The 25,122-nt window shown below is 44.8% G+C and overlaps 1 protein-coding gene across 9 annotated transcripts in view; it reads right to left on the bottom strand.

Moving 5' to 3' along the window:
* The window catches only part of Mark3 (microtubule affinity regulating kinase 3), a 71,751-nt gene extending 48,090 nt beyond the window's left edge, over positions 1 to 23,661 (bottom strand). For 3 of the 9 annotated variants that reach the window (XM_090344898.1, XM_090344901.1, XM_090344900.1), the window contains exons 1-5: positions 23,410 to 23,654; positions 7,153 to 7,344; positions 5,388 to 5,441; positions 3,824 to 3,872; positions 1,434 to 1,499 (exon numbers count right to left, since the gene is read on the bottom strand). In XM_090344898.1, the coding sequence (XP_090201024.1) occupies positions 1,434 to 1,499; positions 3,824 to 3,872; positions 5,388 to 5,441; positions 7,153 to 7,344; positions 23,410 to 23,460 (412 nt within the window). In that variant the 5' untranslated portion in view covers positions 23,461 to 23,654. Of the gene's footprint in view, positions 1 to 1,433; positions 1,500 to 3,823; positions 3,873 to 5,387; positions 5,442 to 7,152; positions 7,345 to 12,616; positions 12,672 to 12,855; positions 13,070 to 23,409 lie in introns of those variants that run through there. The other 6 variants (XM_090344896.1, XM_090344895.1, XM_090344894.1 and 3 more) reach the window with 5 other exon arrangements.
* Positions 23,662 to 25,122: the final 1,461 nt, after the last annotated feature.

Below are 25,122 nucleotides of genomic sequence, written 5' to 3'. Positions count from 1 at the left end.
AGTAAGAATCAATACAATTAATTATTGGGTCTTAATTTTTATTTTTAAAAAATATGGTAATATGTAGTCATCATTTTTGGGCACCAATGACATTAAAATCCAGTTTAAAAAAAGCATCTAACATACAGCACACATTTATTTCCAATCCACTAATGCACTAAATCTAAATGCTTGGGATAAACAAAATGTACACACACAAGAATTCAGCCTTAAAAATGAAAGAGGTGTGGGACCGGGAGTTTGGCCTAGTGGTAGAGTCCTTGCCTAGCATGCACGTAGACCCGGGTTCGATTCCTCGGTATCACATATGTAGCAAAAAGCCAGAAGTGGTGCTATGGCTCAAGTGGTAGAGCCCTAGCCTTGAGAAAATCCAGGAACAGTGCTCAGGCCCTGAGCCCAAGCCCAGGACTGGCAAAAAAAAAAGAAGAAGGAGGAGGAGGAGGAGGAGGAGGAGGAGGAGGAGGAGGAGGAGGAGGAGGGAGTGGGCCGAGAGTTTAGCCTAGTGATGAAGTGCTTGCCTAGCCTAGCATGCACAAAGACTCAGGTTCGATTCCTCAATATCACATTATGTGAAAAGCCAGAAATGGTGCTATGGCTTAAGTGGTAGAGCACTAACCTTGAGGAAAGCCCAAGAACAGTGCTCAGGCTCTAAATTCAAGCCGCAGGAATGGAAAAAAAAAAAAAAAAGATGGAGGGTTGGGAATGTGGCTTAGTGGCTGATCCTTGCCTAGCAGGGATAAAGCCCTGGGTTCCATTCCTCCATACTATATAAACAGAGGAAGCCAGAAGTGGTGTTCACAGCTCTAGTGGTAGAGTGCTAGTCTTGAGCAAAATAAGCTAGGGAAAGTACCCAGACCCTGAGTTCTAGCCCCAGGACGGGGGGATGGGAGGGAGGGAGAACAACAGCACATACCACAAAACAGATTACTTCAAAGATATTTTGCTAAGAAAAAAAGCAGGCAAGAGGCAAGAAAGGGCAAATACAGTATGATTCCCATTCTATTTGATACCTAAAGTAGTTAAAGTCAAATACAGAATGGTGGTTGCCAGGAAATGTGGAAAATGAAAATAGGCAGTTAGGGTTTCATGCACACACAGCTTCAGTTTAAACACAATTTCTGGAGATGGATGGTGGGGAGGGTTGCACATGTGCATCTGCTTAATTGCACTATACTATATACTTGAAAACAGTTCAAATGCTAAGTTTCGTGTGATACATATTTTACGCCAAGGCAAAAATCCAAGTACTTGAAAAGTATTGATGTTAACACTGTAACGACACAACCCACAGAACTGCTAAACATCATTTCTTCTCACTTTTCACTAGTGTATTATGACTCTGGATTTAGCTGAAACTTAAGAATTACCCATATGGATTGTTTGGCTATGCAATCTTCTGAAAAGGAAGAAGTGGAAAAAATATAAACACTTACCTCCACTTGCGTACTCCATGATTAAGTAGAGTGTTTTTTCAGTTTCAATGACTTCAAACAATTTCACTGGGAGAGAAAAGATAAAAACAAATGTCTGTAGGCTTAACAACCAATGTACATACACAATGTAAAAAGTCATTTTCTTCTAACACAGTTTCTGAGTACTGTCCCAATAAAAAATCCTTTAGGGAATAAAAAAAAAAAAATCATACAGTACAAAAAAAAAGAAGAAAAGATTTTGTGAGCTAGGCCCAGTGGCTCATGCCTGTAATCCTAGCTACTCAAGAGGCTGAGATCTGAGGATTGGGATTCAAAGCCAGCCGGGACACTAAAGTCCCTGAGACTTATCTCCAAAACACTAGAAAGCCAGAAGTGGTGCAGTAGCCTTGAACTGAAGAGCTCAGGGACAGGGCCCAGGCCCAGAGTTCAAGCCTCATGGCTGACCCCCCCCCACACACACACACAAAAAAGGATTTTGTAAAAGTAAGGAATGTCACAAAACTCAGTATTATTCCTAGGTGCCCAGAATAATCTCAGCAGTGCAGCCCAGGCTGTGTGTTCTTACTTCCCCTATTCTGATTACTGGCCTTGATGTACCGTTGTTGGCCAACAGCCCTCAGCACCTTACCTCTGGCTCTGACCTCCCTTACCCAGCAGTGAAGGCCCAGATCCACTTCACTCCTCCATCTCATCCCTGTTACTTGTCACAATGGCTTTAAAGTAGTAGGGAACAGAGGCACAGTGGCTCACGCCTGTAATCCTAGCTAATCAAGAGGCTGAAATCTGAGGATCACAGTTCAAAGCCAGCCCGGGCATTAAAGACCCTGAGACTCATATCTACAATTAACCACCAGAAAATCTGAAATGGTGGGTTGGATCAAGGGGTAAGGCAGTAGCCTTGAGCTGAAGAGCTCAAGGACAATGACCAGGACCAGAGTTCAAGCCCCACAACTGACAAAAAAACCAAACAAACAAAAAACAAACAAAAAAACATTAAATATTATTCCTTCTTAATTCCTGAAAATAGAATTTTCAGATTATACAGATATTAGAGCATAAAACAGAATTAAAGAGCAATATTATAATATATGTGGAATCAAATGTTTACTTGTCATGTATACATCAGAGTCAATGTTAGGTAACTGATATTCCATCTTGGTTCTACAATTAGTATGAAGGCAGGAGCATGCTACAGAGCAACACACAGAGAATGGCTAAAAAAAATCTTTGCTTTATAAGTTCAAGCCCCAGGACTGGCAAAAATAAATAAATAAAAGTTATATTAGAAAGCCACTTGCTAGAGACTCACCCCTATAAACAGCTACTCAGGAGGCTAAGATCTGAATGGATCGTGGTTCAAAGACAGCCTGGGCAAGAAAGTCCATGAGACTCTTATCTTCAATTAACTACTAGAAAACTGGAAGTGGTATAGTATAGTGCTCCAATGTGGTAGAGTGCTAGCTTTGGGTGAAAAAGCTCAGGAATAATGCACAGGCCCTGTGTTCAAGCCCCGGGACCAACAAAAAAACTAAATAAAATAAAAATAAATTGACTTTCTATAGTTCCATTTTCTCGTATCTATCAATCCAACAAAATTACATTTTTAAACACACTGAACTATTTATACTCAGTCTAATTACAGATCTTTCTACTGTAGTAAATCAAGCCAAAACACTATTAAGTGGTCCAAAGCGAATAAAAATAAATCATCAGTCCGAGTGTGCGTGTGAGTACAAGTGAACCTGAAGTGGATAAAAGCTAATAGAAACGATCAGTGGCATGGGGGGGGTGGGGGGGTTTAAAAGTGAACTTGAGAGACCTGGGTGTTTGGCCTAGTGGTAGAGTATTTGCCTGGCATGCACAAAGACCCTGGTTCAATTCCTTGGTACCAAATACATAGAAAAAGTTGGAAGTGGTGCTGTGGCTCAAGTGGTAGAGCTCTAGCCTTGAGAAAGTCCAAGGATTATGCTCATGCCCTGAGCCCAAACCCAGGACTGACCCCCCCACACCCAAAAAAAAGTGAACTTGAACTAGGGTTGAGGAGTGTACTCAGGAATACATATTTAGTTTTCTGGGATTTTTGTTGTCGGTGGTGGTGGTGGTGGGGCTTGAAATCTGGGCCTGGGTGCTGTCCCTCGCTCTTCATCTCAAGGACTAGCACACTATCACTTTGAACTACAGCACTATTTTCTGGTTTTCTAGTAGTTAACTGGAGATAAGAGTCACATACTTTTCATGCCTGGGCTGGCTCTGAACTGCTTAGATCTCAGTCTTCTAAGTAGCTAGGATTACAGTTGTGAGCCACTACACCTTGCAACACACTTGGTTTTATGATATACTTTCAACAATGCATTTAGACCCCAACAAATTCAAAAGAAAGCAGAACATACCTATGTTTGGATGATTTAAAATCTTCATTATTCTTACTTCTCTGAAGAGCTAAAAGAAAACAAAAAGAGATAATCCCAACATGTTATTAAACATTATAGGCCACTGTTGAAATACATATTTTCTCTTTGAGGGCTGGGAGTTTGGCCTAGTGGTAGATTGCTGGCCTAGAATGCATGAAGATCTGGGTTCGATTCCTCGGTACCAAATATGTAGAAAAAGCTGGAAGTGGTACTGTGGCTCAAGTGGTAAAGCTCTAGCCTTTTTTTTTTTTTTGCCAGTCCTGGGCTTGAGCACTGTCCTTGGACTTTCTCAAGGCTAGAGCTCTACCACTTGAGCCTCAGCACCACTTCTGGCTTTTTGCTATGTATGTGGTACCGAAGACTCGAACCTGGGTCTTCATGCATGCTAGACTAGCACTCTACCACTAGGCCAAACTCCCGGCACTAGAGCTCAAGCCTACCACCTTACCCCTTGAGCCACAGCACCACTTTCGGTTTTCTGGTGGTTAATAGGATTTAAGAGTCTCACAGACTTTTGGGGTCTGGAGTCTGGCCTAGTGGTAGAGTGCTTGCCTAGCATGCATGAAGACCCAGGCTTGATTCCTCGGTACCACACATACAGAAAAAGCAGGGAATGGTTCTTTTGGCTCAAGTGGTAGAGCTCTAGCCTTGAGAAAGCCCAAGGACAGCACTCAGGCAAGTTCAAGGCCCAGGACTGGCAAAAAAGGAAAAAAAAAAAAGAGAGGGAGGGAGGGAGGGAGGGAATCTCATGGACTTTTATGCCTGGGCTGCGTTTTGAATCACAAATCTCAGTTCTCACTGTCCTGAGTAGATACAATTACAAGCGTGAGCCACCAGTGCCTGGCTTGATTAAACCTTATACCCAGTTGTTCTAATTCTTTGAACTAAGATTTGTACAGTCCCAATGAACTACTTCATTATGAGCATGAAACTGACAATTCCAAACATGCCTCTAACAAGATTCTGAACAAAATCAACTTAGGAAATCCTCCCTGGAGAAGATGGGTTCATTTAGCATGGAGAGGGTGGTAAGTTGCTAAGTTAAAGACCTTTACGAGCCATGCTAAACAGTGAATGTTTTTGTGGAATGTACCTTCTCACATTCATATTAGACATGGCTGTCATCATTTGTTTTGGTCAATTCAATATTAGCAAACTCAAAGCAATCAAAGGCTGGATAAAATGCTTCTCTCACCCCTGCCCAATGCATCAATATGAAAAAGTTGGTCCAGCCCAGGCTGGCTTTGAACCACGATCCTTAGATCTCAGCCTCCTAAGTAGCTAGAATTATAGGTGGCTTCATTCTTTTTTGTTTTCTGAGGCAGAAGCTATGCCCTGAATTTGAGACTGTCTTAATTTCTACATCCCAACGGCTGGGATTAAAGTTATGTGCCAGAACATCTAGTATGCTGATTTCACTTAAATAGGAAACTTACTGTACTAAGAATAACGAATAATAACTAAGATATATAAGGAACCAATTATATAGCAATTAATACTGACAATTATTTCCTATCGTACTAAATTTTTAGATCAGTCTTACCTTTTGTAGACTTGTTGGATTCAACTGAGTTTTATCTATTATTTTTATTGCAACCTAGAAAAAAATAAACATCAAATTAATAATCACAAATTTTCAGAATTTGAGTACAGACTAACTAGTAACAGATATATAAAGTAATATGATAATACTAAAAAGCTAACAAACAAGCACACCTGAGCAGACATGGGAGGAAGCAACTGGAGTAAAGCAAAGAAATGACATTGTCCAAAATTTAAAATTTATTCATTTACTGATTTATGAAATGGTAACCCCCTTCTGCAAAGTACCACCCTAACCCTGGGACTGGGATATTGTCCCTGTGCTTTCAGCTCAAGGCTTCTGCCCTACTCTTGAGCCAAGCCCCATTTCCCATTTTCTAAGGGTTAACTGAAGCTCAGGTCCTTTTGTGCCCAAGCTGGCTTTGAACCTTGATCCTCAGATCTCAGCCTCCTTAGTAGTTAGGAGTACAGGTGTGAGCCACAGTGCCCAGAACAATTAAATTATTATTATTTTTTAAATGTAAACTAGTTCAGCCACTTTGGAATACAGTTTGGAGGTTTCTTAAAGAACTGAAGATAGACCTTCCTTATGATGCCACCATACCACTCCTGGGCATCCATCCTGAACAGCATGACCCAGGATATGATAAGGACACCTGCTCAGCCATGTTCATCTCTACACTATTCACAATAGTCAAGTGATGGAAACAACCCAAATGCTCTACTACAGATGAATGGATACAAAAAATGTAGTACATATGCACAGTGGAATTCTACCTCGCCAAAAGGCAAGATAAAATAATGGCATTTGCTGGGAAGTAGACGAAATTAGAGCAAATAATGTTGAGTGAGATACGTCAAGATCAAAGGCACAAAAGGCGCATGGTCTCCTTGATATGTGGATATAAGGTCCAAACAGTACAAGAGCAATAACTCAATATTTGGGTACCCAAGGTTATGGACATGGTCTTGGAGATATAAACGTTAACTAAATAAACATAAAAATCTATGATGGGGGCCGGGAGTTTGGCTTAGTGGTAGAGTGCTTGCCTAGCATGCACAAAGACCCGGGTTCAATTCCTCGGTACCACATACATAGAAAAAAGCCAGAAGTGGTGCTGAGGCCCAGGTGGTAGAGCTCTAGCCTTGAAAAAGTCTAAGAACAGTGCTCAGGCCTTGAGCTCAAGCCCAAGACTGGCAAATAAAATAAAATAAAAATAAAAATCTATGATGGGAGCTGGACATGGTGGCTCACTGTGTGAGTATTTACTAAAAGCAGGACAACTTAAAATACTAGTGGAGAGGCTGGGAGTTTGGCCTAGTGGTAGAGTGCTTGCCTAGCATGCAGGAAGACCCAGGTTCGATTCCTCAGTACCACATACATTAAAAAAAAGCCAGAAGTGGTGCTGAGGTTCAACTGGTAGAGCTCTAGCCTTGACAAAGTCCAGTGCTCAGGCCCAGGACTGGCAAAAAAAAAAAAAAAAAAAAAAAAAATCCCAATACAGGGGCTAGGAGCGTGGCCTAATAGTATAGTTCTCACCTGGCATGCACAAAGCCCTGGGATTGGATTCCCTTGACCACTTACACAGAAAAAGCCGGAAGTAGTGCTGTGGCTCAAGTTGAAGAATACTAGGCTTGAACAAAAAGTGTCCAAGGATAGTGCCCAGGCCCTGAGTTCAAGCCCCAGGACTGGCAAAAAAAAAAAAAAAATCCCAATACATGCATTTTTTTCCTTCCACCAAAACATACATAAGCACAGGAATTACCTCTCTGCCTGTAAGGATATGTCTTGCCAATTTCACTTTTGCAAAATTCCCCTTGCCAATTGTTTTCAACAGTCGGTAGTTTCCGATGTGAGGCTGTTCATCTGCACAGGAAGCTATTGAGTTTCTACACCTTGCTCCAGAACGGCCAGTGCGAGAGGTAACTTCTTGCCTCCCATCTCCATGTGAGGTGTGCTACAATGTAAAGTATACAAAGACAAGGAAATGAGAGAACATAAAGTGCTTGCCAAATTTTAAGAGGTTCTAGTAGAAGAAACAAAACATTAAGACTTTACTCTTAATCCTACAGCATATCCAGCAGTTCAAAGGAACATTAACCACATGATATAAATTTCTGAGGAAAACGAGAATATGTAACAACACGACTATCAAAAATAACCAAGTACTGCAGTTCAACAGGGTATTCAGACAGAATTTTGACACAGAGTCCCCAACTCATAATTTTTTTTTTAATATCCCAGTCCTGGGGACTGAATTCAGGGACTGACCACTGTCCTTAGAGTGCTTTCCTCAAGGCTAGCACTCTACCACTTGAGCCACAGCACCACTTCTGGCTTTTTCTGAGTATGTGGTCCTGAGGAATCAAACCCAGGGCATCATTCATCCTAGGCAAGCACTCTACCACTAGGCTATGTTATTGTTTTTGGTGTGGCTGTCAATCATGGAACGTGAACTGTAGGCCTAGGCACTGTACCTGACCTCTTCAGCCACAGCACTACTTCAGGCTTTTCTATGTATGTGGTAACAAGGAATCGAACGCGAGTCTTGGTGCATGCTAGACAAGCACTCTACCACTAGGCCAAACTCTAAGAGCACACCCTGTTGGCCATTAGATGAGAGTGAACAATCAAGATTCTACAGCATACTGTGTTTCCCGTTTTGATAATCAACACTCATGAAGTGATTTTGCAGAACTGAAGCCTAATGTAAATAAGCAGACCACATGTAAGGAAAGCTAAACTAAACTATGACATTTGGTCATTTATAAAAATGAGTATTAAGGGCGGGTGTGGTGGCTTGCTCCTATAATCCTAGCTACTCGGGAAGCTGAGCTATGAGCTCAGTTCAAAGCCAGTCTCAGCACTAGAAAACTAAAAAACATTAGACTCTTATCTCCAATTAACCATCAGAAAACGAGAAGTGGGCTGTGGCTCAGGGGTAGGGCAGTAGCCTAGAGCTGAAGAGCTCAGGAACAGTACCCAGGCCCAGAGTTCAAGTCCAGTGACCAACCCCCCCCCCCAAAAAAAAACCAGGGTATTAGGTATATTTTCAACTTTAGGTCAGTTTAACCAGGACACAAGGCCCATGGCAAGTTGGGGAGCATCTATATTTAGAATCTGTGGGTTTCCTATAAAATAGAAATAGGACTGCCTTCTGGTAATATCAAGTATAACTATCAAGTATAGTGCTACCAACTGCATCTGCACATCTAATCCTCTTCACAACCTGTGAGGCATGAGACATTAGAATCTTATGCTTCACTCATGAGGTGATTCAGGGACTGAGTGAGAAATTCAGAGAATTTACTAATTTCTTCCCCCCCCCTTTTATTTGGGGGGGGGAACTTAGGGCCTTCCCTGAGCTTCTTTTTGCTCAAGGTTAGCCCTCTACCACTTGAACCACAGAGCCATTTCTGGCCTTTTCTGTTTATGTGGTACTGAGGAATTGAATCAGGGGCTTCGTGCATACAAGGCAAGCACTCTACCATTAAGCCACATTCCTAGCCTTTACTAATTTATCACTATAATGTTCAAAGAAATTTGCTCAATTTTTTGTTTCACATTAGTTTTTGGTGGGAGGAATCTTATCTCTCCCTCTTCCCTCTGTCACCTCCCCTGATTTTGATTAAAAAAAAACAAAACAAAGCTCACCATGTAGCCCTGATTGGTCTGAAAATATGACAATTTCCCAGACTCAGCCTTTGGAGTGCTGAGATTTCAACTATGAGCCAGCATGCCTAGCACTTAAATACTAGTTCTAATCAAAAACATCCACCACTGGGGCCAGGAGTTTGGCCTAGTGGTAGAGTGCCTGCCTAGCATGAACAAAGACCCGGGTTCGATTCCTCAGTACCACATACATAGGAAAAAGCCGGAAGTAGTGCTGAGGCTCAAGTGGTAGAGCTCTAGCCTTGAGAAATCTCAAGAACAGAGCTCAGTCCCTGAGCTCAAGCCTGGGACTGGCAAAAAAAAAAAAAAAAACCACATCCACCACAACCAAACCTGGGTGTCAGTGTCTCATGCTTGTAATCCTAGCTACTCAGGAGGCTAAAATCTAAGGATCACAGTTCAAAGCCTGCCTAGTCGGGAAAGTCCATGACACCGACCTAAACACACACACACAGAGTCCTGGGGCTTGAACTCAAGGCCTAAACACTGCCGCTGAGTTTCTTTTTGCTCAAGGCTAGCACTCTACCACTTGAGCCAGCTTTTCTCTTTATGTGGTACCACGGAATAGAACCCAAGGCTTCACGCATGCTAGGCAGGCACTCTACCACTGAGTCAGTCACATACTTAGCTGTGACATTAGTCCAATAAACCTGTAAGTGAAGCTATGACTCAAGTGGTAGAAAGCCAGACTTCAGGGAAAAAGCTAAGAGAGAATGCCCAGGCCTTGAGTTCAAGATTCAATACATAACTAACACTAATACACACACACACACACACATAACATACACTGAGAGAACAACCACTTCATATTTAGAAGAGGTGTAGGAGTGAGAGGAATGGTTTGGGTGATAAAGTATCAGCCAATGAGTAAAAAGCATAAGATATCAAGACGGAGCCCTGGTCTTGAGCCAAAAAAAAAAAAATAGTAGAAGAGATATACACTCTAAATCATTGTATATTCCTTATCCTGGGTGCTAATGGCTCATGCCTGTAATGTAATCCTACTTAGGAGGTACACATATGAGGATTGAAATTCTAAGCAAGCTTAGGCAGGAAAGTCTGTGAGACTCTTACCTCCAGTTAACCACCAGAAAAAGTATAGCTCAAAGTTGTACCACTCTAGTCTTAAGCAAAAGAGCTCAGGGACTCTGAATTCAAGCCATACAAAAAAAAAGAGAAAGAAGAAAACAAAGAGGGGGGGCCGGGAGTTTGGACCAGTGGTAGAGTGCTAGCCTCCCATGCACAAAGACCCGGGGGGTTCAATTCCTCGGTACCATATACATAGAAAAAAACCAGAAGTGGTACTGAGGCTCAAGTGATGGAGCTCTAGCCTTGAGAAAGTCCAAGGACAGTGCTCAGGCCCTGAGCTCAAGCCCAGGACTGCCAAAAAGAAAAAGAAAGAAAGAAAGCAGCAAAAACAAAAAACCTTCCTATCCTTAGACAATAAATATAGTCCCAAAATCGTTTTTGCTTCTGTAAGGTTAGAGAATCAATTTGAAATGTGAGGACTACCCTAAAGGCTCATGTTTTAAAAGCTTGGTCCCTGCTATTGTCAAAGTTCTGGAAAGTTCAGATGTGGAACCCTACCTGGAGGAATGGTTTATAGGAGGGTGGGGGCCTTTAGGAGTATATTTTCCCTGGCTCATTCCTTTCTCCCTCTACATCCTGTCCATCATGAAGCAAAGAACCTTCTCTGATACACTCTCCTGCCACCCACCACACATATCATGGAGCCAAGAATGCTCTGAAACTGAGCAAAATAAACAATCTGTCCTATAAACTCTGTCAGGTATTTTGTCAAAGGAACAAGAAAAGTAGCTAATATGCTTAATTACCTCCTACATGAGACCATAACATGTTTAAGACAACAACTACATACTGTTTAAAATCTCTTTTTTTATGGCTCCAACTCTGGGCCTGGTACTGTCCCTGAGCTCTTCAGCTCAAAGGTAACACTCTACCACTTGAGCCACAATGCCAGCTTTCTGATTGTTAATTGAAGGTAAGAGTATCATGGACTTTTTTTTTTTTTTTCCAATCCTGGGCTTCAGCTCAGGGCCTGAGCACTGTCCTTGGACTTTCTCAAGGCTAGAGCTCTACCACTTGAACCTCAGCACCACTTCCAGCTTTTTTCTATGTATGTGGTACCAAGGAATCGAACCCAGATCTTCGTGCATGCAAGGCAAGCACTCTACCACTAGGCCAAACTCCCAGCGCCCTATCATGGACTTTTTTGACCCTCAGGTCTCAGCCTCCTAAATAGCTAGGATTACAGGTGTGAGCCATCTACTTGGCTTGTTTTAAATCTTGTAAACAGAGTTTAATCTCTGCTTAAAACAGAGACATATGTCCACATTGTTTTCTAATCCTTAAAATAACAAGGCACCTCCTTAACACAAGGACAGGTTTTCCAAATCTAAGAACACATCTACAGGGCCAGGAATTTGGCTTACTGATAGACTGCCTAGCATGTATGAAGACCTGGGTTTGATTCCTCGGTACCATATACACAGAAAAAAGCCAAAGTGATGCTATGGCTCAAGTGGTAGAGCTCTAGCCTCGAGAAAGCCCAGGGACAGTGCTCGGGCCCTGAGCTCAAGCCCCAGGACTGGGTGGAGACATCTACAAAGTCAAATTGTAACAATAAGTGGCTATCTTACAATATTTCAGACTTCAGAGATACAAAATCTAATTTCACTTTTTAAGGCAATTAGACTATTATTTCACTCATTACAAAAAAAGAACTTGACAAAATTGAACAAGTCACTTGTTTTCAAAATTTGTTAGCTGAAAAAACAGCTGGAGTCTTGCTCAAGATGGCAGACATATGGGCTAAATTGCCATCTTCCCTGTAGCATGTCTATGACACCTCCTCTCTTTCCCTGCCATGCTTTCTTTTCTAACAAATAAATATTTGTTAGCAAACTAGGGTGAGACAACACCTCTTGGTTAGGTAAAAATCATAGATTAAAAAACAACAAGCCAGGCCGGGAGTTTGACCTAGTGGTAGAGTGCTTGCCTGGCATGCATGAAGACCGGGGTTCAATTACTCAGCACCACATACATAGGAAAAAGCCAGAAGTGGTGCTGAGGCTCAAGTGGTAGAGCTCTAACCTTGAGAAAAAGACCAAGGACAATGCTCAGGCCCTGAGTCCAAGCCCAGGACTGGCAAAAAAAAAAAGGAGACACGTTTCGAGCCGGGAGTTTGGCCTAGTGGTAGAGTGCCTGCCTGAGCCTAAGCCCAGGACTGGAAAAAAATAAAATAAAATAAAATAAAAAAAAAAACAAGCCAGGTACAGTGGCTCACTCCTGTAATCCTAGCTACTCAGGAAGCAGAGATCTGAGGATCAAGGTTCAAAGCCACCCAGGCACAAAAGGACCTAAGACTCTTCAATTAACCACCAGACAATGGGAAGTGGGGCTTGGCTCAAGGGTAGGGTGGTAGCCTTGAGCTGAAGAGCTCAGGGACAGCACTCAGGCCAAGTTCAAACCCCACGACCACCCCCCCAAAAAATCTGATCTTAATAGAAATGTAAAAAGAAACTGGAATACATTACCATAGTACGTGGAAGTTTCTTTATCATAGAGTATCTTCAATGTCTAGGTGGTAGCCTTATTTCAATGATTTGAGAAGAAAAAACAAAATAGTTTACTCTACGTGCAATGTTAATACATGCCAAAGATACCACTGGCAAGCTTAGGACAGGTAAGTATTGGGAAAGGTAAGGGAGTCAAGGAAAGCGTTGAAGACAGAATGTGGAAAGAATGCCATTAAAAAAAAAAAAAAAATAGGTACCGGAGCTTGGCCTAGTGGTAGAGTGCTTGCTTAGCATGCACGAAGACCCAGTTCAATTCCTTGGTACCACATACATAGACTAAGCTGGAAATTGGGCTGTGATTCAAGTGGTAACAGCACTCAGGCCCTGAGTTCACGGCCCAGGACTGGCAAAAAAAAATAAAGAAATAAATAAAAATAGCTTCAAACATCTTTCACTCAAAAGATGCTTGCATTCTAAATATGTATAAAGGCAGAAGGCAAAAGAGGGGTGGTTCTAGGCCTGTTCCTTTCCAGCATTCTCACTCTAGAATCTGCTATTGTAGTCAATGCAATCATAGAAGTACTTAGTGCATAAAGAATGGCTATGTAACCAAGCACCAGTGGCTCATTCCTGTAATGCTAGCTACTCAGGAGGCTCAGATCTGAGGATTGTGGTTCAAAGCTAGCCCAGGCAGGAAAGCCCGTGAGACTCTTCAATTAACCACCAGAAAAGCTGCGAGTGGAGCTGTTATTCTATTGGAAGAGTACTAGCCTTGAGCAAAAAAGCTCAGACAGTGCCCAGGGCCCGAGTTCAAGACCCAAAAAAGAAAAAGAATGGTTATATATGGTGGCTCATGCCTATAATCCTAGCTTCAAGAGGGTAAGATCTAAAGGATTGTTGTTCAAAGATACTTTAGAAAAAAATTCCATAAGAGTCTATCTTCAAAATAGTCAACAGACAATGCAAAATGGTAAAATGGATATGACAGACAAGTAATATCTGCCTTAGTCCTCCCCCAAGAGAGATCAGAAGGGGCTGCATTCCCTGACTCTTATTTCTACCCTGGGGACAAATTGTAGGAATTAAATCTAGCTATATTTCAGAATAATAAAATCACAATTTTTCTTTTTTTGACAGGGTCAATCTGCACAGCCTTGGCTGGCCTTAAATTTCCAATCCTTTTACTGCAGCCACCTAAAAGTTTAGATTACAACATGGGCCACCACAGTTTGCACAGAATGATGTCTGTGAAGTAGCTAACAGATTCAAGATTGTGTATTGAAGTTTTCAAGCAATTACTACATAAATCACATGCTTTATAACTCTATAAGTCTACTGGTTATCATAAGATGAATAATAGAAAGCCAAGAGTCAGGGGCTCAAGGTATAATTCTAGCTAATTAGGAGGCTGAGATTTGAGACTCATGCTTCAAAGTCCAGCCCTTACAGGAAAGTCTGTGAAACTCTTATTTCCAATGAACCACCAGAAAAAATGAAGTAGAGCTGTGGCTCAAAGTGGTAGAGCAATAGCCTTAAGCAAAAAAGCTCTGTAATAGTGCCCAGACATTGAGTTCAAGACTCAGGACCAGCACAAAAACTAAAAGTAAGCCAGGTGCCAATGGTTCATATCTGTAATTCTAGCTATTCAGGAGGCTGAGATGCTTGAGCATCACAGTTCAAAGCCAGCCTGGGAGGGAAAGTCAATGAGACTTATTTTCAATAAACTACTCAGAAAAAGCTGGATGCAGGCTGGAATTGTGGCTTAGTGGTAGAATGCTTGCCTAGCATTCATGAAGCTCTGGGTTCCATTTTTCAGTACCACATAAAAAGCTGGAAGTGGCACTGTGGCTCAAGTGAATACTAGCCTTAAGCAAAAGAAGCTCAGGGACAGTGCCCAAGCAGGAAGAGTTCAAGCCTTAGGATTGTCAAAAGCTATGGGCACAGTGGCTCACGCCTATAATTCTAGATACTCTGGAGGCTGAGATCTGAGGATCGCAGTTCAAAGCCAGCCTGGGGCACTAAAGACCATGAGACTCTCATCTCCAATTAACCACCAGAAAACAGGAAGTGGTGCTGTGGTCAGGGGTAGGGCAGTAGGCTTAGCTGAAGGGCACAGGGACAGTGCCCAGACTCAGCGTTCTAGCGTCATGACCAACAAAAAATAAAAAACAAGCAGCTATGCATGGTAGTGCACATGTATAATCCCTGCACTTGGAAGTGTGAACAGGAAAATAGACAACTTTGAGGCCAGCCTTGACTAACTAGGGAGTTCCAGGTCAATGTGGGCTCAACAATGAGACTCTATCATAAGAGCCCTAAAAGAGCTGAACATGGTGATGCAGAACTATAATCCCAGACTTTCAGGAGGTCAGCTAGAGGATAGCAAACTGGAAAAAATTAGTCTCTATCTTGGGGCCGGGAGTTTGGCCTAGTGGTTAAAGTGCTTGCCTAGCATGCATGAAGACCCGGGTTCGATTCCTCGGCACCACATACATAGAAAAAAGCCAGAAGTGGTGCTGAGGCTCAAGTGGTAGAGCTCTAGCCTTGAGAAAGCCCAAGGACAGTGCTCAGGCCCTGAGCTCAAGCCCAGGACTGGCAAAAAAAAAAAAAAAAGAAAGAAAATTAGTCTCTATCTTAAAAGCAAAATAGAAAATGATAAAAAGAGGTGACATGGATCAAGATGCTGGTGGCTGGCTTCACTACAGCTTTACTACAGAGTCTTGCTATAGGCCAGTTTCAATATAAAACCCCTTTGTAGCTGGATAGCTACTCAGGAAGCTAAGATCTGAAGATTGCAGTTCATACAAGACTCTTATCTCCACTACCGTGATTCAGGTGGTAGAGTACTGGCAAGCACATGAAGCTCTGAGTTCAAGCTATAGTCTAAGCTAAAGCCCAGGACTGGCCAAAAAAAAAAAAAAAAAGGTCATGAGATCCTTATCTCAGCCAATAAGCTGGGTATGTGGTAACACTTGCTTGTCATCCCAACTTGGCTGGTGGCATAAATAAAAAGACCATGGCCCAAGGCTAGATTACCCCCAAAATAGTAAAAGCACAAAGTGCTATTGGCCTGGCTCAAGTAACAGGGTATATGCCTAACAAATATGACTCAGTACCATTGTTAACAAAAAAAAGTGGTGTGAGTGTATCTACATGGATCAAGCTCAGTGGTAAAGCACCTGTTTAATTTTAATGTTGTGACCCTGGGTTCACTCCACAGTATTTGAAACAAACACTCCAATACGAAATACACACACAATTAAAGCACTGATTATTTTACATATATATATATATATAGATATAGATATATACACTCATACTTTTTTTTTGCCAGTGGTGGGGGTTGAACTCAGGGCCTGAGCACTGTCCTTGGACTTTCTCAAGGCTAGAGCTCTATTACTTGAGCCACAGCACCACTTCCAGCTTTTTTCTATATTTGTGGTACTGGGGCTCAAATCTGGGTCTTCATGCATGTTAGGCAAGCATTCTACCCCTAGGCCAAACTCAAGCATTCTACCCCTAGGCCAAACTCCCAGCCTGGAACTGATTGGGTTTTTTTGTTGTTTTTTTTTTGGCCAGGCTTAGGCTTGGGCTTGGGCTCAGGGCCTGAGCACTGTCCTTGGACTTTCTCAAGGCCGGAGCTCTACCACTTGAGCCTCAGCACCACTTCTGGCTTTTTTCTATGTATGTGGTACCGAGGAATCGAACCCGGGTCTTCGTGCATGCTAGGGCAAGCACTTTAACCACTAGGCCAGACTCCAGGCCCTGATTGTTTGTTTTTTTTTTTTTTTTTTTTTTAAAGACTATTTCTTCTGAAAGCTTTAGAGATAAAGACACAGTAAATTTATTTTGTGGAAGGAGTAAGACTGGCATTGAGCCATTGAGAACATGGGGGCTTGTGACATACCAGGATCACTTAACTCTGGCTAGGTAAATTTTAATGAAAGGTTTGTCTTGTGTTTTGTAAATGTTTAGCAAAATTTCTGGTCAACAACAATCTGCCCTTCTGATTTCTTTTTGTTCTCTTTTTTATTTTTTGGTTGGTTGGTTGTGGGGTTTTGGAGCCTGGGAGCTGTCTCTGGGCTCTTCAGCTCAAGGCTACCGCCCTATCCCTTGAGCCACTTTCAGGGTTTTTTTGCTAGTGGTTAACTGGAGATAAGGGTCTCCTGGTCTTTAGTGTCCAGACTGGATTTTTTTTTTTTTTTGGTGGGTCATAGGGCTTGAACTCTGGGCCTGAGTGCTGTCCCTGAGGTCTTCAGCTCAATACCACCCTACTCCTGGGCCTGGGCACTGTCCTGGAGCTCTACAGCTCAAGGTTACTGCCCCATCCCATGAGCTACAGCCTCACTTCCCATTTTCTAGTGATGGATTGGAGATGAGTCTCATGTTTAGTGCCTGGGCTGGCTTTGAACCTTAGTCCTCAGATCTCAGCCTCTTGAGTAGCTAGGATTACAGTCATGAGCCCCTGCCCTGGCTGCCCTTCTAATTTTGAGAACCAAAAATATGTCTCTAGACATTATTAATGGTCCAGAGTTGAACAAAAGCCAGTGGTAACTACAATTCTACTTGCTTGAAAATTTCAAAATAAGTTTACTTATGTACTGAAGATTGGTACAACTACACCCTCTCATTGAATAGTTAATAAACTGACTTGTTTTTGGTTTTGGTGCAGGACATGGGTGCTCTCCTTAAGCTTTTCTGTTCAAGGCTAGCCCTTAACCACTAGAGCCACAACCCACTTCCTGCTTTTTGTTGATTAATTGGAAATAAGAATCTCAGGCTTCCCTGCCTGGGATGGCTTCTAAGCACAAGTCTCAGATCTCAGCCTCCAGAGTAGCTATACTGGTGTTAGCCACCAGTGCCTGGTTGTAAACTAGCTCTTGAGAAATTGAGGGAGATCTAGGATCTAGCAGTGGCTTTTCTATAACAGTCCATGGTCTTGAGCAGCCCTGGTTACCACAGCGAGCCTCAGTATCCTAATTAGGTCATATTGTTTTAACTTCAACTATATAATGAAGTGGTGATAGTGAACTTTTATATACCTATTCCACCATTAAAGGAAGAAACCAAATGAAGAGGCTGAGAATGTGGCTTAGTGGTAGAGTGCTTGCCTAGTAGGCATGAAGTCCTGGGTTCCATCCCTCAGTACCACATAAACAGAAAAATCCGGAAGTGTATTTTGACTCAAGTGATTGAGTGCTAGCCTTGAGCAAAAGAAGCTTACGGGGGGGGGGGGGGGGGGGGGGGAGAGGCTTAGGGACAGTGCCCAGACCCTGAGTTCAAGCCCCAGGTGTGGTAGAGCAATATAAAAAGAAAAGAAAGAATATGGGCTGGGAGTTTGGCCTAGTGGTTAAAGTGCTTGCCTAGCATGCATGAAGACCCGGGTTTGATTCCTCAGTACCACATACATAGAAAAAAGCCGGAAGTGGTGCTGAGGCTCAAGTGGTAGAGCTCTAGCCTTGAGAAAATCCAAGGACAATGCTCAGGCCCTGAGCTCAAGCCCTGGACTGGCAAAAAAAAAAAAGAAAGAAAGAAAGAATATGATAGCAAATGAAGAGAAGTAGCCTATAAGGATGCAGATTAATATTCTTGTTGCAAATTATTTGTGCAGCACAGAGGATCAAACTCAAAGCTAAGTAAGTGTTCTATCAGTGAACTATACAGTCCTATTTTCCTATTTAATATTCTTGATTGTTCTTCTCACAATATATTTAAAAATTGAAATAAGATGGGTGTGAACAGGAGGGAAAAACAGAGAAGGGGGAGGGGAGACACTGTCCATTACCTAACTTATGAAATATTAACCCCTCCATATACCATCTTTGTAACATAAATTTAAAAATTTAAGTAAAAAATTTCACCAGGCACCTTGGTTCACACCTGTAATCCTAGATACTCAGGAGGCTAAGATCTGAGGATCACAGTTCAAAGACAGCCTACGTACTAAAGTACATGAGACTTATCTCCAATTAAACACCAGTTAAATGGCACTATGGCTCAAAAAGGACAGTACCTAGGTCCAGAGTTCAAGCCCAGTACTGACAAAAAGACCCAAAAAAGTCTATGAGACTCTTTATCGCTGATTATCCAGTCAAGATCCAGAAGTAGAACAAAAAAGGTCAGGGACAGTGCCTCGGCCCTGAGTTCAGTAACATTCTCTTTCACAAAAAAGAATAAATGGCTGAAATTGGATAGGGAAGGGGGGGGAAAAGAAGATGAGGGGTAGGGGTGGGGGGTGAGGGAAATGGGGACTAAGACATGAGAAAGGGTATCAATGTATGTGAATTAATGCAAATATAATGTAATCCTATTAATTACAACAAAAAATATATGAAAAAAAAGAATAAATGGGATGGGAATGTGGCTTAGTAGTAGAATGCTTGCCTAGTATGCATGAAACCCTGGGTTCAATTCTCCAGTACCACATAAACAGAAAAAGCTAGAAATGGCGCTGTGGCTCAAGTAGTAGAGCACTAGCCTTGAGCACAGAAAGGCTCAGGGACAGAGCCCAGGCCCTGAATTCAAGTCCCACGACTGCCCCCCACCCAAAAAAAATCTATTCTAGCAACAATAGCCAACAATGCCCATCAACTGATAAACAGATAAAAAAAAAAAAAAAAAAAAAAAAAAAACACCTGTGAGCCACATGCCAGTGGCTCTGACTGAGATCATGCTTCAGAGTCAATCCAGGCAAGAAAGTCCATGAGATGCTTATCTCCAATGAACCACCAGAAAATAGGAAGTGGCACTATAGCTCAAAGGGGTAGAGTGCTAGCCATGAACAAAAAGCTCCAGGCAGTGACCAGGCAATAAAGACTGAAGTACTAATACATATGAAAACATAAATTTCAAAAGCACAAATGAAAGACACAGCTAGGAATGGTGGTGCATGCCTGTAATTCCAGCACTGAGGATATTGAGGCAACTTCGAAATCAGATCTCATCTCAAAAACACACAAACAGGCCAGGAATTTAGCCTAAAGGTAGAGTGCTTGCTAGCATGCACAAAGATCTGGGTTCGATTCCTCGGCACCACATACATAAAAATAAGCTGGAATTGGTGCTGTGGCTCAAGGGTAGAGCTCTAGCCTTGAGAACAGTCCAAGGACAGTGCTCAGGCCCTGAATTCAAGCCTCACAACTGGCAAAACACACACACACACACACACACACACACTCACACACACGGCAAAAGAAAGTCATACACAAATACCTATATAGTCTATGACTCTAAAAACATGCTATAAAAGGTAAAACTACAGGAACAGAGAACAGATCAGTCAATGGTTGGGGGAGGGGAATGGGGTTGGCTTGGAAAGGGGCTCCAGAAACCATTCTGAGTGATGGATATGTGCTTGCATTGGCAGCACCTATACTGAAACTGGTAGATGGACATGTTCGCTATCATGAATGCAGTGATAGCTACATGATGATTTGTCAAACTTAGACCACACTTTAAGTGTGAATGTTCTTATCTCAAAAACCTGACTTTAACAAAAGAACTTCTCTAAAAATGGAGAGCACATTTACTTACTGTACACTTACCACTCAACGGACAGGAAGTCTAACATTAGCTGAGCAGTAATGACAGAGAAGTAATACAGGCTCTGTCAGAAGTGAACCTGAAGTCTCACACTAAATTAAGGTCCCAGCCACACTGGGAAAGACACAGCTACATCCAAATCAGGAATATTAGAAATGGAACAGGAAAGCCTGAATTAAGGTGAATATGAGCTACAAATCTCTGATCTTAACACTCAAAAGTAATTTATATTTTGGGGGAGCTGTTGGCTCCCACTTATAAACCTAGCTACAAAGGAGGATGAGATCTGAGAATCCAAGTTTGAAGCCAGTCCTGACATACTCTTCTCTCCAGCTGACCAGTAAAAAGCCTGAAGTTGAGGCTCTGCTCAAATTGTAGAGAGCTAGCCCAAGTGGTACAGCACCATCTAAGAACTGATAAAGCAGAGCCAAAGTGCCAGGGCAAGTTCCAAGTCCCAGCATTGATACCAATAGATTGGATGGATGGATGGATGGATAGAGGTAAGAAGGTAGGTAGCTAGATTCATTCTAGATGAGAATAAAGGTGCCACACAGGTAAGACTTCCCTCTCTCCTCCCTGTGGTGCTTGGGATAGAATGCTGGGCCATGTAGTCTAAGGAGGGTGGCCTAGTGGTAGAGTGCCTGCCTAGCATGTACAAAACCCTAGGTTTGAGTATATAGACAGAAAAAGCCAAAACTGACTGAAGAGCTCAGGGACAACATCCAGGCCCAGAGTTCAAGCCCCACAACAGGGGGGAAAAAAGCCAGAAGTAGTACTGTGGCTCAAGTGGCAGGGCACTAGGCTTGAGAAAGCCCAAAGACAGGGTCCAGGCCCTGAGTTCAAGCCCCAGGACTGGCAAAAAAAAAAAAAAAAAAAAAAAAAAAGGAAGAAAGGAACAAAGGTAGTAACTAACATACACAAAAACTGCATAACAATTAACAAATTAACCAAATAATAGGTGAATAAGACAAGTCTGCCTAGAATAACCACAACTACAATCTAAACTACATATTTCTATTCTCCAAACACACCAAATGAAATATACATGAAAAAAGATCCAAGTACAATTTTCATTCTCACAAATCTGCTATGATTATTTCTCATTCGAAGTATAGAGCTCCCACACTAGTCCCTTCCCCTCCCCCCCAAAAAAATTGTGCAGTCCTGGGGCTTTGTGCGCAAAGCCAATGTTCTACCATTTGAACCAGAGCTTCACTTCTGGCTTAGAATCTCATGGACTTTCCTGCCCATGCTGGCTTTGAACTGCAATTCTCATATCTCAGCCTCTTGAGTAGCTAGGATTACAGGCATGAGCCACCAGCCCTGGGCTACACACCGGTTCAATTTAAGGTTTTGAATTCTCTGAGAAAACACCAATGAGGGCTGGGAGTTTGGCCTAGTGTTAGAGTGCTTGCCTAGCATGCACAAAGACCCAGGTTCCATTCCTTGGTACCATATACATAGGAAAAAAAAAAGCCAGAAGTGGTGCTGAGGCTCAAATGGTAGAGCTCTAGCCTTGAGAAAGTACAAAGACAGTGCTCAGGCCCTGACCTCAAGACCAGGACTGGCAAAAAAACGAAAAAGAAAAAGAAAAACACCAGTGACCAAAACCAGCCAGTCTTTTCTTTCCCCTTGCTCCATTCTTAAGAGTGGTCTAAGAAAATGTCAGGGACAGATTTCTTTTAAAAGATTATAATGAGGGGCCGGGAGTTTGGCCTAGTGGTTAAAGTGCTTGCCTAGCATGCATGAAGACCCGGGTTCGATTCCTCGGTACCACATACATAGAAAAAAGCCAGAAGTGGTGCTGAGGCTCAAGTGGTAGATCTCTAGCCTTGAGAAAGTCCAAGGACAGTGTTCAGGCCCTGAGCTCAAGCCCAGGACTGGCAAAAAAAAAAAAGATTATAATGAACTGGAAGTTTGGTCTAGTGGTAGAATGCTTGCCTAGCATGCACAAAGACGAGGGCCACATACATAGAAAAGCCAGAAGTGGTGCTGTGGCACAAATGGTAGAGCATTAAGCCTTGAGGAAAGTCCAAGGACAGTGCACTGGCCCTGAGTTCAAGCCACAAGACTAGGGGGGAAAAAAAAATACCATAATAAGAAAAAGGTCACAAGATACCAGGATTGATAGCATATGTCTATACTCCTGACTACAGGGTAAACTCTTAAGCCTAAGGGTTAGCTTGAGTAATACTGAGATTCCATCTTGGAAAAAAAAAATGAAGGGAAGAAGAGAGAGAGGGAAAGGGAGGAATGGATGGATAGGACGACTAGAGAGAGAGGAATACATGAGAAAGGAAAAAAAAGAGGGAGAAAGGGAAGAAGGTGGGAAAAGGAAGAGTTCATGCTCATCTAGACTAAAACTTTCAGTATCATAATTTTCTAACCCATCTCAATCATATACATACGTACGTACACAGCACCGCACATTAATACAGTAACAGGATGCTATAGACTAAGGTTTATATAGACAGACAAATTAAGAGCTCTCCAGCCACCACTGTCTCAGGATGCTATTGAAATCATGAAAACACTCGCAGCAAGGAAGCTTTTCCTATGAGATGACGTTTTCTTGCCAGCAATTACCTCATAACCTTTACGAAATGCCAGTGAAGTTTCTGTACAAGTTATCTGCTAGCTGTTTTACAGACGATAACTGCACCGAATGCTTGAACTGGAGAGAAGAGAGTTCAGAAGATATGTGGGCAGAGTCAAACATTTCAACCACACAATTTCTACGGCAAGGTGTCACTCCCTAACAGTGCTGTTCTTAGTGTGTAAGGTCCTAGGCTGTCAGCGCTGGAATGGATGAGGGAGCCCACTAAGACATCCATCCAGGAGAAGGAGGAGGAGGAGGAGGAGCAGGTCGAGGCCCCAGCGGGCGTCCCTCGGCTGGACCGGCCGGGCAGAGCTCCAGTGCACCTAGGCCACCCCCGCCCCACCAGAGCGGCCCGGGCGGAAGCCGGCCCTCGGTGAAGGATTCGCACTCTAGAAACAAACGCATGTCTTCCTTCCGAGGTGGGATTCTGGAGCGCCGACGGGGCGGCCCGGCTCCTCCGCGGTCACTCCACGCGGTTCCACACCCCTTGAAAGAGCCCAGTCAAACGGCCCGACCCAGTCCTACCCCCGGCCCCGCGCGGAGGGCGGAGGGCCGCGCCGGCGACCTCGCGCTCACTCGCAGGGGCACCGGCCCGGAGCCCCCGCCCGCCCGCCCGGCCCGGCCCTCGCCGGCGCCGCCCCCGAGCCTCCCCGCGGCGCGGGCCACTCACGTTTTCCGTGTCGCGCTCGTTCACCGTGGGCAGGGGGGTCCGGGTGGACATCTTCCTGCGCTTCGAGGCCGCACCGCGCGAGGGCGAACACAACACCGCCCGGCTCCCGGCGCGACTGCCGCCCGCCGCGGGCCCGGCCGCCCTCCCGGCCGCGCTCTAGATGCCCGGCCTGGCCCGGGCCGTGCCCCGACGGCCCCCGGGGCTCATCCTCCCCGGGCCCCGGCAGCCGCGGCCAACAGCCCGGCGGGGGCGCGGCGGGGCGGCCGGCCGGCGTCCCGGCGCCTCAGGGCGCCCCGCGGTTCCGGGCCCCCGCGCCTACACCGCCGCGCCCGCCCGCCCGCCCGTCGCGCCACCGAGATCGGCCCCCGCGCGCGGCGCCGCCGGCGACCCCGCCGGAGCAGGAGACGCGGGAGGGTGTGGAGAAGGTGGGGCGCCAGACAGACCGCGGCGGACCGCGGGCGCCGACCATGGAGCGGGCCGCGGAGGAGGCGTCGGCACCCGCCGCGTGCCGCTCTCGGGCTCGCCCTCCGCCCTGCCTCCGCCCGCCTCCGCCCTGCCCGCCGCCGCAGACGCCGCCGCCGCTCCCGGCACCGCCGAGCCTCACAGACCCAAGATGGCTGCCCCTCGGCTTCCTCCGCGGCCTGCGGGGGCCGGAAGTGACGACGGCGCCGTCGCCTGGAGGCCGGCCAATCAGCGCGACCCAGGAAGCCGCCCCGCTGCTGTTGCTAGGGGCGACTCGGGCCCGGCGGGCCGGGGGCGGTGCCGAGGGCTGGGCCGGGCTGGCGGGGCTGCGCTCGGGTGCCCCGGGACCCGCGCCCGTCCGACGGCGGGGATGACAGGATCGTGAACGGAGCTCCTGCCGTGTGCAGAGGTGGAGATCCCTTCCCCGGGAGTCCAGGACTGCGTGGCGGGACCGAGGCCACGAGGAGGAGCCGGCCCGGGCCTCGTCCGCCAGACCTACCCCCGGCCTTCGGGGAACCTTCTTGCCTTTGATCCTTGGACCAGCGGGCCCACCCTCCAGCAGAGCCGGTGATCCAGAGTGACCCCGATGCAGCCAAGCGACATGCCTAGTGCCACAACGAGATGTCACCTAAGGGCCGGGAGCAGGCCTGGTGGTAGCGTGCTTGTCTAGCACGCACGAGGACCTGGGCTCGATCCCTCGGTTCCACATACATAGAAAAAGCCAGAAATGGAGCTGTGGCTCTAGCCTTGAGAAGGACCAAGGACAGTGCCCAGTCCCTGAGCTCAAGCCCCAGGGCTGGCAGAAAAGCAAACAAATGAAATGTAGGGGGTGGTAAGTGGGGTGAGCACACCATGTTGTTGGAGATCAAGCAGAGGCCTTTGGTCCAGCTTGGGGAAAGAGTCAGGAAAAGCTGACTTAAGCTGGGTTAAGTCAGCCTGGTGCAAATGGATGGAAAGGGCCATCCAGGGAGAAGGACTGCTTGTGCAGGGTCCCAGACATGAGAGCAACAGGGTGGGTCTAGGTAAATGTCAAGAGCATGGGAGCAGAGAAGCAAGTTGGAGGGAGGCAGGAGCCAGGTAGATTTGGACTTTGGTGGGGCACCAGTCCTCCACTTGATCCTATGTTTGAAGCCACAAGAAAGAGTATCAGCGCTTAACAGGAGTATATGGCAGATTGAACATTCCTAGCTGGTGGAGAGGGTCCACTGGGGCCTTTGCCCACACCATGAGCCCATGAATGCCAGAAGTGAA

Source organism: Megascapheus bottae, chromosome 14 (genome assembly GCF_031878675.1).
Source record: "Megascapheus bottae isolate mThoBot1 chromosome 14, mThoBot2.hap1, whole genome shotgun sequence".
Lineage (NCBI taxonomy): Eukaryota > Metazoa > Chordata > Mammalia > Rodentia > Geomyidae > Megascapheus > Megascapheus bottae.
This window is presented reverse-complemented; position numbering and strand designations above follow the sequence as displayed.